Source organism: Gallinula chloropus (genome assembly GCF_964237585.1).
Source record: "Gallinula chloropus genome assembly, chromosome: 1".
Classification (NCBI taxonomy): Eukaryota; Metazoa; Chordata; class Aves; order Gruiformes; family Rallidae; genus Gallinula; species Gallinula chloropus.
This window is the reverse complement of record NC_140085.1, coordinates 45760324-45773613: the sequence shown is the minus strand read 5'-3', so window position 1 is coordinate 45773613 and position 13290 is coordinate 45760324. Positions and strand designations below refer to the sequence as shown.

The 13290-nt window shown below is 48.1% G+C and overlaps 1 protein-coding gene across 1 annotated transcript in view; it reads right to left on the bottom strand.

The window, feature by feature from the left end:
* MAPK12 (mitogen-activated protein kinase 12) overlaps positions 1-6799 on the bottom strand; it is a 37596-nt gene extending 30797 nt beyond the window's left edge. The window contains exons 1-2 of the mRNA XM_084279087.1: positions 6644-6799; positions 5681-5810 (exon numbers count right to left, since the gene is read on the bottom strand). Of these exons, the coding sequence (XP_084135213.1) occupies positions 5681-5810; positions 6644-6759 (246 nt within the window). The 5' untranslated portion in view covers positions 6760-6799. The remainder of the gene's footprint in view (positions 1-5680; positions 5811-6643) is intronic.
* Between the last annotated feature and the right edge of the window lie 6491 nt (positions 6800-13290).

The window sequence follows — 13290 nt, the reverse complement described above, 5'->3', positions numbered from 1 at the left end:
CTTTCCTCCTGCCAGTCAGCACAAGGGCAGGCAAGAACCATACCCAGGAGTGCCACCACACTCTTCTTTCCAAGGACCCATATGTAACACTGAACAGATCCAAAGCCTGCAGACAGACACACCTTTATCTCTGGACTGGATGGCAATCCAAAGAGAAGGTTTGGAGTTTCACTACTGCCTGCCTTATTTACATTTACTGGACTAGGCTAATCAGTCTGCTTTATTAGTAGCCACAGCTGGAGTGTGAATAAATGGCTGTCAGCCGAAGCCCATCCCAGGTAAAACACCTACAATGCAGGTTTGTGAAAATAAGTGACAATCAACACCATTATGTTGATTTTTTGGCTTTTCAGAGTAAGTGACCCTGCTGTCCTGTTAGTCCCCTGACCTTTCAGGCCACAGAAAAGTGGCCAGGAGCGTTTCTCCTCTACAACCTTTTGACAGCAATAAACCACCCAGTTAGCACTGTATTTCTGAAGAGATTTGCCATCACCAGACAAGATTCCTGAATTGCATTTTACTGGCAACCATGTACCCCAAGGATGTGAATTTTCAGCTGGTGCAGTCCTGCAGGACTTGCTGTGGGAAAGCTCTTCTAACACAGTAAGCGTGCTTTCATCTGTAAAGGCATCACTCCTCAGAACTCCCTTCTTGTTCTGATTTTGTACATTGCAGAGGCTGTTGGTGTTACAGTGCTCACATCAGGCTCAGTGAACTGCAGAAGGCAATTTTCTCAGGCAGGATCACAGAGTGCCCCTGTTTTTTTCAGGTGTTGTGCTGGTTTTTTTTTTTTAACAAACTCCTCCCTTGGTTGATACTGTGTAGGTGCAAATAAAAAGGCCAACATTTTTTTTTCAAAATAAGTAAGTCAACAGAATTAATTATTACCCAACCAGAAGTGAAGACCTGTGTCATCCTCAGAAATGTAACTGCAGTGAGAAGACAATTCGGTGCCTGTTGGATACCTGGGCTCCTTCCAAAAAGGAGAGGGAAAAAAAAGCTGCATGGTTCTCATAATGCAAACCACACACACTCACTGGTCTTCAGACATGGGAACACACCAGAGAATAATTTCCACTCAGAGCAATGAATGAAAGCATAATGTAGAGTACCTTTAAACAAATACTGCAGTTGCCTCCTACATACAGGGTTTCCAGGAAGAGAAAACATCTGCAGAATATTAACCAACCCAAGAAACATTTAACAGGCATTTGTCAAAAATTTTATGCCAGAAACACATTTGGAATTTAAGTTGGTAGAGCTGGGTCAGAATTACTGCATGTGCTTACATGTAGGCACACGTATATCTGTGCATATATGCCTATCCTGTGCTTTCCTAAAATCCTGACATGAGCCACCAGCAGGAGGAGGTGCTTTTCTCTCCCTCTCTCCAGTGCCATCTCCCCTCAACAGCTCCCTGGGACTTCTGCTGGCAACTTCAAAACATCTCCTAGCAAACTGGGAGGCGAGAAGGGCACCAGGACCGGACCAGTATGAGTCACTGTGCAGTTGTTTCAATAACAGCCATCAATCACAGTCTCACTCTTCCAGTCCAAATGCAGAATCACATTTGGAGTTGGAAGGGACCTCGAAAGACCACCTTGCCCAACCCCCCCTGCCTGAGCAGGATCACCCAGACTACAATACAAGCCACCTGCCACACCAACCTAATGATTCTGCGCCCCCGCCTAATTGCCTCATTTAGCTTTGCACACACAGACATCTCCATAAACTTCAGAAGAGCACACAAGTGCAGAGCTATGCAAGAGTCTGAGAGCCAAAGCCAAGACCAAAGTTAGCACGCTGACCACGTTTTTTTCACTGTTTTGGGTTTTAAGTCAGAGCAAAATAAATGGTTTTAAAAGGATCCTCACTTTAACTGAGCAAGCAAATGGAAAGAAACAGGGAACAAAACCAGCACTACTGGAAAAAAACCTTCCTGAAGGTAAACAGTTTGTTCTTCTATACAAGATGCAGCAGATGCCAAAGAACTAATCAAGAGCTGCTGAGGCTGTAGTGGGATGAATATTTCAAGTTAGCATGAATAAGTGAAGGAAAAACCCAATCAAAACCAGTGCTTTCTTCATTGTGCCTTAGCTGTTTTTATTCCTCGTTTTCACACCATTCCTTCTCTTGTGTCAGAATATCTGTTTGTGCAGCTACACAGCTATTTGACAGCTTATCCTGCTGCAAACTAACTTTTCTTTCTGGCAACGTCTGAGGAGCTGATCTGGGTTAGACTGCTTCTGAGGCAGCAGGAGTAGCTTACAATGTTTCCATCACATCGCAGATCCTCTCAAATTAAAATGCCCCTTGAAAAAAAACAACCACCACCCAGGTACCATTGAAGACAGTGATTTATCTCCCTAAGAGCCAGGTTTCATCCTCTTCACACGCAGCCTCTACCCCATGACCCTCAACACCTTTCTCCTTTGGATTTGTTTGCAAAGGGTAGATGAGAAGTCCCATCCTAACAAGTTTGCATGGTTTATACAGAACTATTCCTCACTACATTTAAGTAACGTTCAGCTTGTGAGCCATTAGGGAGCACAAAGGTCTAGCATATATAACAAAGACGGTCATCCTAGCAACCAAAGGCATCCCTTCCCAAAAACACCTAAGTAGACAAGCAAACTGACCCATGAGTTACCTTCCTTACAAGGTAAAATACAACACCAGTAAAATACAGTTGGATGAGGCCTCAATTGTTTTTTTTACAGGACTCCTGGTCATCCTACAACCCTTCCACATTGAGGAGATGAACATATTCCTCAAAGGGTCTATAATGGAGGTCACCCAGGGTATTAAGCATAAGTTTTCCTCCACTTTCTTCACCCAAGCGTGACATGCTGATGAATTATATCTCTGTGGCAGGGGTTTAATGCTGTCTTCTGTCACCTTAATGGAAGATCAGAGATGCTATTTTTAACACAATGTGACAGACCATTACAATTTCTTCCATCACTCTGAATGCAGTGGAAGATTAAATAAACTATGATAATGTATCTGCTACATGCTTATCACAACACTTCCCTGAGAGCTGTGGAAGGCAGAGCTGGTCCATGGAGAGGTGATCATGGGGAGACAAACAAAACATTGTGCTTTTCATGTAATCCAACATCAAGTGCACCACGACTACAGAAGTCATTTTGAAAGAAAAACAGATCAGAAGAGCGAATGTAATTTTCACTATCAAATAAATCCAACCTTGAGACAGTTTATATCCCAAAGTAGGAAACAGGCAAGGTGAAGATTTGCACTGGCAGATTAATGCAACACTGCAACAATATCCAAAGTCTAACCCACAGTGGCACCTCCTCTACATACTCCGATTACCAACACCCAACACAGGGCTAACAGTGGCATCACTAGTTCATTGTGATCTTTGAAACAATTACTTTAGTTTTGTTAATTTTTAATAGCAGTACAGCCAGAAAGGTAGATATATACTGTATACTATAGTGTATTAGTTAGAACAGAAAAATCAGGGAAGATACTTAAATCACTGTTCTATCTACTAAGTCCTGTTATAAGGGGCTATGCACCTGTGTGAGTGGGGCCCACCCAAAACTCCACAGAAGCGACAACGGTAACGACAGCTGCCCTGCCACTGCTGCACATATCTTTAAGTATATATATTTCACAGGTGATGATGTGAATGGGGAAGGACCTTACTGTCTGCCTGTAAATCCATCCTGTGGGAGAAACATGCAAAGGGGCTCTCTGATAGATTGGTGGTGGGTCAAGGGAGGGGGCTGAAAATCCTGATGAGGAGTGATACCGTCACTCTGGTTTAATTTGGGATAGGTGGAGGGGCTAAAGGAGTATCCTGTGATCAGCACAGGGACTAGAAATCCTAAAAGGCATTGTTGCTATTCCTAAATCACCCTGTGTGAAACGACTGACAGAAGGGTGGAAGGCTGGGATGGTGGATGGAAATTCACTCAACGGGCTGTACTGCCATCCTAGCCTCATTGCAGACAGGTGGAGTAGTCTGCTTCTCTCTCCACAGTGCCCACAAATCCCTGAAGGATCATCTACTCAGTCTTTGTTCTCTAATGAGTAGATGCCATAATTAATGGTAAAAGACTCTGCTTTCTGTGGCCCGGACTGTTTCCTCAAACGGTAAATTATTCCCTTCCTTCATATATATTGATTTGTAACTTTTGCAGATTGTGTTCATGCTCCTCAGTGAGCATTTTCTTCTAGCCTCTTTAATTATGAAAACGGCTCCAGAGTATTATCCTGAAGGGCAAGCACCGCATATAACCCACCAGGAGTGGAAAATGCTACCAAACAGATTATTCTGGGAAATGGAAGAAAAATAATCTCAAAATTCTGGACACAGTTAGGAGTTTGGCAACTGCACGAGCTGCTCTGCTCCCAAACGTTCAGTAAAGAAAATGCTGAGAGTATGAAAGCCCATGCATGACACAGAAGTTCCCTGCACATGTTAACTCTTCGCAGCAGCGGCTATGAAGCAGTTACTTCAAAGGAACTGTCAAGTAAAATGGTCAAACGTATTAAAAGTCAGGCTAAAATGTTAACATGCACACATTATTAAGCCTACAAAAAGGGTCCTTTTTTTTCCTGGACAGACAAGGTATCCCACAGATTGTTCTTCACAATGAACCTAGGTATTGTTATGACACACAGTATCCCATACCAACATTAAATGGCAATGACTGGCTATTGTTATTACTGATTTCTCGTGTCCTGGTCCCTTAGCTTTCCCTGAAGGCCATCTGAATGGCACTATGCTCTACATTAATAAAATTTCCAACCAGATTCTTATTCATCACTTTAACAACTCACTGCAGACTCTCTCTCCCGCCACCCCCTGCGTGCACAACAAACAGCATTCAAAGCTGCTACTGTGATGCTCAAAGCTCACCCTGGAACCCTTGTCACCTCGAGTCCGTGCTTTGATTCCATAATAACTGTTTTCACACCAATCTCTTCCCCCTTTATTTTTTTCTTAAGCCACTAAGCACTCTTGGGACCAAGTATCTTTATCTCAGTGACACTCTCAAGACTTCTTTCTATGGCTGTCCTTCTTTCACGTTACTTGGAAATCAGTGCTGAGCTCCATATCCTATTCTCTGCTTCCCAGTAAAGCAATGTATTTAGTCATTCATGAACTTCTCTTGCTTTGCATTAGTATGAACTCAAAACTTTCATGTTTCATCAAAGATTAAAAAAAAAAAAAGCCCAACCCAAACCCCCTACCTCCTCCCCAAAGATATGCATGTGTACTGCAGCCATCTTCATGCAGGTTCAGAAAAAAAATGAGATGCTGGCAGCCAAGACAAGGTAGCACAGATACATGCTCTGCCTTCTCCTGTGCCTCACAGGAGCGTAGTGATGGAGAATGTGACTTCTGGTCCCTAATCTCTCTTCACCGGTAGCTCCGAGTGCAAATTCCACTCTGGTCCTAACCTTCCCCCCCCCACTCCCCAAATTTTCCTACATGGAAATGAAGTGGTGTTTCCCACAGGATATTCCCATTTGTGCGGACAGACGTTAGTGGATAGAGGCCAGAAAGACAAAAGACAGGTGGAAAGATTCTTGAATTCCATTCAGCTACACATCTGCCTCCTCCCAACCTGCGTATTTTCTTTGTTTTTAGGGTGCCTAAGCTGCAGCCCCGGCGGGGGTGTCTCCTAACCACCCAACTCACATTTTCATGCTTCATGTGTTTCAGGAGGCGCAGCTCTCGGTAGGCTCGCTTGGCAAAGAGCTCAGACTGAAACGGGCGGTACAGTTTCTTGATGGCCACTTTGGTACCGCTTCTTCCATCGAAGGCTGAGCTGTAAGGGAGAGGGAAGAGTTTGGTGTGCGAGGACCCAAGCCAGCCTGTGAACCCCGTGGGTGCCGGCAAGTGGACGCGTCCTGCCCTCGGCTGCCCAGCCCTCAACCCGCGGCCTGCCACAGGGTGACGATGTGGTCTCCCCACACCAAGGGAAAGGAGAGCCCACCTCCCTAAACACCTTCTCTGGCAGCGTCTCGTTTCATTCGTCTCAAAGGCTGCCAAGGCCCCGCGGTGTAAAGCAGCCAAAAGCATTACAGAGGAACATCTGGGCAGGAAGAAAAAGCAGCAAAACCACCACCACCAACAACAGTAAACCCCACAAAACCCCCAAACCCAAACCGCCTGTCACGTCCCAAGGGCCAACACCCCGGGTTTTGGGGCCGCTGCCGCTGGGGGTGAGCCGCGGGCCGGGGCCGGCCACCGCGGGCAGCGCTCCCGGGCAGGGCTGGGCTGGGGCGGGGGCGGCGCCCCGGGCTCTGCTCGATCCAGGGGCGAAAATACGCGTGGGACGGAACGCGGTACGCCCGAGGGCTGCCCCGCCAAGGGCCGGGCCCCGCCAGCGGCACCGCCCGCCCCCCAGGCGCCCTGCTCGGGGGGCGGCCGGCCCCGCTGCCCACCTGGTCGCCCCCCTTCAGCGCCCGCGGGGCCCGGCAGCGCCGGGCGGGGCCAGGCACAACAACCGGAAAAAGTTGTCAGGGAACAACGCGAGAGAGCGCTGGGCAGGGCAGCGGCCCCCCGGCCCGGGGCAGAGGCCACCGCTGCGTCCCGCCGCTGCCCGCAGCCGCCTCCTCCCCGGGGGTGCCCTGTCCCGCCTCGCCTTCCCCCGCTCACCAGACGGCTCCGTAGGCGCCAGACCCCACCGGCTGCAGGTCCCGGTAGCGGTCCCGCACTTCCCAGAGGGTCTTAGTGATCTCCTGCCGGTAGAAGCCCTTCTTGGGGGAGGACATGGCGCTGCAGCCCCCCGCCGGCACCCGCCGACAAAGAGCCCGGGCGGGTGGGGGGGGAGCGGGAGCGGCCAGCGCCGCCGAGCCGGGCTGCGGCGAGGGGCTGGGCTTGGGCGAGCGGCGCCTCCCGCCCCCGCCCCGCACACCCCCCACGGGAGGCCCGGCCGCCCGCTCCGCGCCTCCTCCGGCGGGGCTGGGAGCGGGGCCGGGAGCGGCTGTGTCCGCTCTCCACCCCCAGCCTTGCCCGGGACACCTGGGCGTGCGCTCCGCGGAGGCGCAGGGCAGCGAAGCGCAGGGCAGCGAAGCGCAGGGCGTCCCGGCGGTGGCGCGGGGCGCTGGGGGGTGCAGTGAGCCGTCCAGCCCGCCAGTGTGCCCGGCGGCAGCGCAGCCTGCGCGGGCAGGGGGGAAGTAGCAGGTGCCGGGGCTCTCGGTGCCCGCACGAGTCCTCGCTGCGGAGCTGGAACCGAATCCAGGCCAGCCCCCTCTCACGCTGCGTGTGCACGCCGCGGTGTGGCACCTCGCCCGGGGCTCCCTTCGCGCTCTGGCTTGGCGCCCGGTTGAGATGCGACCGAGTTTTACGTGAAAGCGCCTGAAGGGCTTGGGTTGGATGGGAGCCGGGGGCACGGAAGCGAGCATTCAAACGACCTTGGCACGAAGGTGTGTGTGGCTGGGAGACCCCCAGTTCATCTCGGGGCCAGAGCCGTGCTGCGTGCGGGTAAGCAGCAACGAGCAGGCGGGTGCTTGGAGCCGGTGTGGGTGGTGCGATGCGAAGCGATGGCCGTGCTGGAGCACGGGGAACAGCACCCTCCGCTACAGCTCTGCAGTCAGCAGGCCTGGCCCGGCACCTGTAACGCGACGACCTGCTTTAATAAAGATGTACTGTGTGCTGTTGGCGCGAATGCAGCTAAAATTCTTGTCCTTCGGGGTCCAGCAGAGGCTTTGTTTTGTCTGACTTCACCCCCGAGCAATGCTGCTGAGGTCAGGTAATTCAAACTCGCTGTCGCTAGGGCTCGGTTTGCGGCTGAGCTGGAACGGGGCGATCCCGCCGGGGTTCGCAGTTCTGGGTAGCTGCCGCAGGCCCGGACCTTGCTCATGCCCCACGGCTGAGTGTGGAAGAGCAGCCCTGCCCTCCCTCCTCCCGATACTGGATACTCCTCGGGTACAGGAGGGAAACACCATTTCTGAAGTTGCCCGTAGAGCAGCGCTGTAAGTTGGCCAAGCCTGGGCTAAAGTCCTTCCATCCAGTAACTGTGCTTCCCAGTGCTGCTCTCCACTGACCTGGGACCTGTTTGAGCCCCTGGTTTGGGGACGACAGAAACCACCTTTCTGACATTTGGCCAGTGTGAGATTATCCGCTGTCCTGGCAGATTCATTCATTGATTTTTCTCATTTCTGACATCACTTTCCCGCTGTTTGCTAGTCACGTGATGGCTGGAGTGAGGTGTGGTATGGGAATGGGGAAGGATAGAGCATCTTTACCTTCCACTCAGTTTTGAGCCAGTTAAATGGCTTTTAATGGGAAATATATATATGCATCCAGTACAGTAAAGATTAGTTCTGCTTTTCATCCCTTGACTATTTTTCTTTGTCCAGTTGTGGCAAAATGATGGAGTTTTTTCACTGCTTGCTTTTTGTCAATGCAGAAAGTAGATTATTTTGATACAGTAGAAGAAAGTACTAACCCAGCACCGAGATAACATCATGCTTGTGCAGAAGCTGAGAAACTTACAGAGCAACTTTTGTAAGGTATTTTAAATTCAGTTACAAGATTGGCCAGTGCTGTTTTCCCTGTGTTTTTCTCTCTCTTTTTTTAAAGCATTTAGGTATACTTTACTGCAGATGGATGAGGTAGCAGTGCAGGTTAAATACAAGACCACTTTTTCATGTCGTATCATACGTATAGGGGATGAACTGATAAACTTACTGGAAAGACTGGGGATTCGGCACTGTTTTAGGAAGGGAAGCTTTGTCTAATAAAACCATTACAAGTGTCTATCAAGGGGGTGAGAAGGGAACCTTGGATCCCTCCACAGCTGGTAGATCTTATAGCAGCATCACGAGACACATGAGCCTCAGTACCCTGCTTGGCTCGGCTGGATATGTGTGGTGATGTATTGCCCCAAAGACAATCTGTTGCAATGAGACTAGTAGGATACTACAGCCATATTTTATCCCAGGCATCGTGTGCATGACAGGGTAAGTTAAAAAAAAGAATGCTATCAGCTGGTTTTGCTTTTGGCATATACTTCTTGTGACATTTACAGAACAAAAAGGGACCTCATTCAGACATCGCGAGTAAAAGGTAATACGTGCAATAATGATGCAAAAATCCTACTTTTCTAATGCCTACCCCCTAAATGGCAAAGTTGTTAACCATGATGAAACATTTGTTGTGGTACCTTTTTTTTTTTTTTTTTTTTGTGAAAGAGCCAGCTTTTGATGTGTTGGAGGGTTGCCACCAGCTGCAAACCAAATGGGGTGGATGGGATGTATACAGTAGCTTTTCTGATCCCTCTGGGGACTGAGAACTCAATTTACACTCCAGCCTGGATATGAGGTTTCAGTGCTGGAGCAGGAGCTCTGCAAGAAGAGCTGTGAAAAAGCTCACCACGTTTTCCCAAGAAGTTCTGCAGGTGCTGAGTCTGGTGAGAGAGTTTGATGGCAATGCTGCTCACAGCAAACTCTTTATTAGTAGTGATAAATTGGCACAGCTTCGTTGGTCGGGAGCAGAACTGTGGGTCTGCTGCGGGGCCCTGGGCAAAGGAGACGTGCCTGTGTCAGCACAGAGAAGGACTGGTGCCTTGATCCCTCAGTCCAGGCAGTGGCAATGTGGATTCAACCAGAGGAAAGCAGGAGATCATACCAAGTCCTTGGAAAAATCCAACATCTTCCCTTTCTGCTTGTCCATGGCTGTAAGATGTGGTTCGCATCGTCATTTTCTTGATTTACATAAGAATAATTTAGTTCTGTAAGATGTATCTTAATGGTCAATAAACATAAAATCCTCATGAATTGTCAAAGGCTGACTCCTAGAATATTATTTTCTTTAGCCAGCTTTCTATCCCTACCTTCTAAAACTACACTGTTCATGCCCACTTAGATAACGTAGGTCCACTTTGTTATTTATTGCAAGAACTAAAGCTTAAATAAATTAAACAAATCCTCAGTTTTCTTCTAAAAATATCCCCATGCTATCGTGTCCCCACCCTTCCCCGCTGGAGCTGCTGCCAAGGATTTTGCAACTTTTGCTGTTTCTGTCTCTCTGACCCCTGAGCTGGCTGCTTCAGCTCTGGTTTCCCTGCGACGGAGCATGCCCCGGCGCCTCGCCGTGCCGTGCCGCGAGGGTGCTCGGCCACCCTCAGGAAGGAATAAATATGCACCTCATAAGTGCTTTATTTTTTTTAAAAAAATAATAATTTGGGGTTTTTATATTCAACTGATGATATCATTTGTCCAAGAGGCTGAGTGAGAACTTGCTAAATAGCCGCTTACTACCACGTTGTCCTTGCTTGCTGGAGGGGGTTTGAGTAGGTTGGGTGTAGAGGATCAGGGACAGCTGTGTATAAACCAACCACTTTTAATACTCTTCTTTCTCCTCAGAGCCTGCTGAAAGGTCCTCTTCAAGCTCATTCCTACAATAAGCTGTAGGAATTTAGAGAATCAACATCCCAGTCTGATGTGCTATTGGAAAACAGACTCACTTGTGTTGAAGTTTCCCAACTTCAGTGCAAAAAATCGTATTAACAGAGCGTTAAACGGTACAGCTGATAGCTTTAGGTATTTCTGTGTTACATGGTTGTGCACATCACCTGCCTAAATCACCAAAAACTTAGTGGCACTTGTTCCCTGTCTTCCCCACCCTTCCTACCCGTGCATTTGTTGCGTTTCCATCTCAGTCTGAGGAGAGAGCTGGGCAGGACAGGAGCATGCTGTGGGTTTTTTTTTTGCACAGGCTATAACATAACTAGGGTTTATTCTTGATTGGAGCCTTCATTCTCTATTATAAAATGAGTATGAAATAGGTATAGATTATCTTAGAGCTGGTCTACAGGACATTATTCTATAAGGAGTGAAGTATGGCTCAGTGGAGGCTGCCAGTTATGGCCAATTGAATGTGTATTTGTCTCGGGGCTGCCATTGTGATTCAGTATTTCTATTGCATTCAGTAACACTTGTGATCAAATTGGAGCCTAAAAGGACTGGCTAAAACCCTTGCACTACAGCACACATCTTAATTTGTGACAATAATTGAAGCTGGGGGACTGTGTGAGTGGGAAATGAAGCATTTGTATGCATGCAGGGTGGAAGCCTAATTGGAGAGTTGCGTTCATTATGTAAAAAATTCCCATATAAAGGATGAAGTGTCGGATTGGTTGGGAGATGGGTGTTTGCATAGGAAACTCGCAATATATTCCCTCCTTGGTGTGAAAACTTAAGACCTTTTTAGGCATATCGTTCAATATTTTATCTCGCAGGAGAAAGAAGGTCAGTGGCAGCTACGCTAATGCAGCTTTCTGAGTCTCTTGGTATTAGTCCCATAAAAACCCCCTACGCTTTTTGCCTCAGCTCATAAATTAATGACACTTGGTACTCTCACATATGCCAGCGGGCTGATTTTCTAGGGACCTGCTTTAGAGAGTTGCACTGCATCTGTACACGGTGGCGGCACGATTCGTGTGCGAGAGAAACGAGAAGCTGCTTTTGAAGCAGAGAGGCATCACTGTTAGTTCCTTCCTAAGGAGCATCATCTTGCTGAGGCTGAACTCCTTTCTGCTGCTACCAAAGGGCATTATTTACTCAATTTACGGTGTGATTTTCCTTCAGTGAGAACGAAATCTTTACCGCTGCTCATCTGTCAGGGATTCTTGGGCCAAGTCAGCAGTTTGCAGATGTAGCAAAGAATACTTATGTATTTTGTGCCTGTAACTAAATATGGTACTTTTTTTTTCTCCCAACAGAATCACCACTGAGTGGGTCCCAAGAGTTGGGAAGGTGGATTTCTCTTTTCTTGTTATGATCCAGGAGCAGCACACGTGACGGGAAGAAAGGAAGGAAGTGGTTTTTGTATTAACTGCTCCCCACCTCTGTCAAAGATGCTTTTCCTGCCAGCATTTTGTGCTTGAAAGGGTTGTGTGTCCCCTGTCCTTGTCCCCTGTCCCTAGGGTGAGCTTTCTGTGTTGGATCCTGCAGCGTACCGAGTCCCCTTCCCTCCTCACATCTCCTGCATCACATCAAGCACCTGCCAGGAGCACTAAGGGGAATTCTGCAACAACACTGTCCAAGTGATGGCTCTTGACTTACTGGTACATGGTATATATTTTTTTAATGTATCAGGGTTGACTACTTAATTTCCTACTCCCCCTTCTCCAAATTCCCAGTTACTAGCAACCCTGCTGTTTCTTACTTGTGTAGCTACTTTGTAGGTTCTGGGAGGGGGGAATTCTTGGTGTTATGCTGAGTGATACTCTCTAACACTGTGATTTTCCTCTAAACCATCCTCAGGTTTTTTTTCCATTACCATGCTTGTAAATTAGAGATTTGTTTGGTCTAAATTCCACTTTGGCCATGGTGTATCAACTCCCTGGGCTTCAGTGCTGATGAGGTAGAGAGCTTAAAAATGCAGATGCAGATTTTACAATACTGTGTAAACTTACACATACCAAAACATTGACATGTATGTAAAAGATGTTTTTTCAATTTTTCCCTTTTGCAAGACCTTTTGCTTCCAATGGTGAATAAAATTACCAGGCTTGGGGTTGCATTGAAGTGATTTCAGTTCAGCGGGTGGAGGGATAATAAGCTCTCCTGAGTGAAAGCTGAAATTACATAAATTCAGATTAGAAGTAAATTGTGAACAATGACAGTAATTAACCAGAGAAAGCCCTTAGAGAGTCATGTCCTGCCCCAGTGGAAGCCTGAGCTGCCCCCTCCGCTAGCATCGCTCAACCATGCTCGTCTGAGCATCCTTTCTGTGCTTCACGGGTGGTCAGGGACCATGAGCACCCTAATGTCGTGTGGGCTAAGACCTATGGTGCTCCCCCCAAACATACACACAATGAATTAAGGACCTACAAAGTCACGGCTGTAATAATGACACAGCGGTGTCAGGAGATTCAATGTGCACAGCTGAAGCAAGCTCCACTACAAGCTTTGCAAATAGAACCTGTAAACAATGCCTCCATTAAAGACAGACATTTTTAGCAAAGAAATGTTTACAAAACAAAATCCTTACAGCTACATTAATTCACTCCTTAAAATTTGTCCTGAAGTGACCTGTCTTATGGCTTCACAGAGCACAACAAAGCCCCCAGCCCCAGGTGTTTACCTCCACTCGCCTCTTTCCTGCCGGTTGGCGAATGCTGTTTTCCACCTGCGCTTGAACGATAAGCATTGTCAGCGCCAAGCCTCCCACCCTTCTCTCCCCATGGGGTACCAGCCTGCCAATTACCCTGCCCTGCTGCTGTAAACTGATAAACTTCCCACACCGCAGCCCCGTGTTGGATTATCGCAAGGGACTCGGTTACCTGTTCTGGA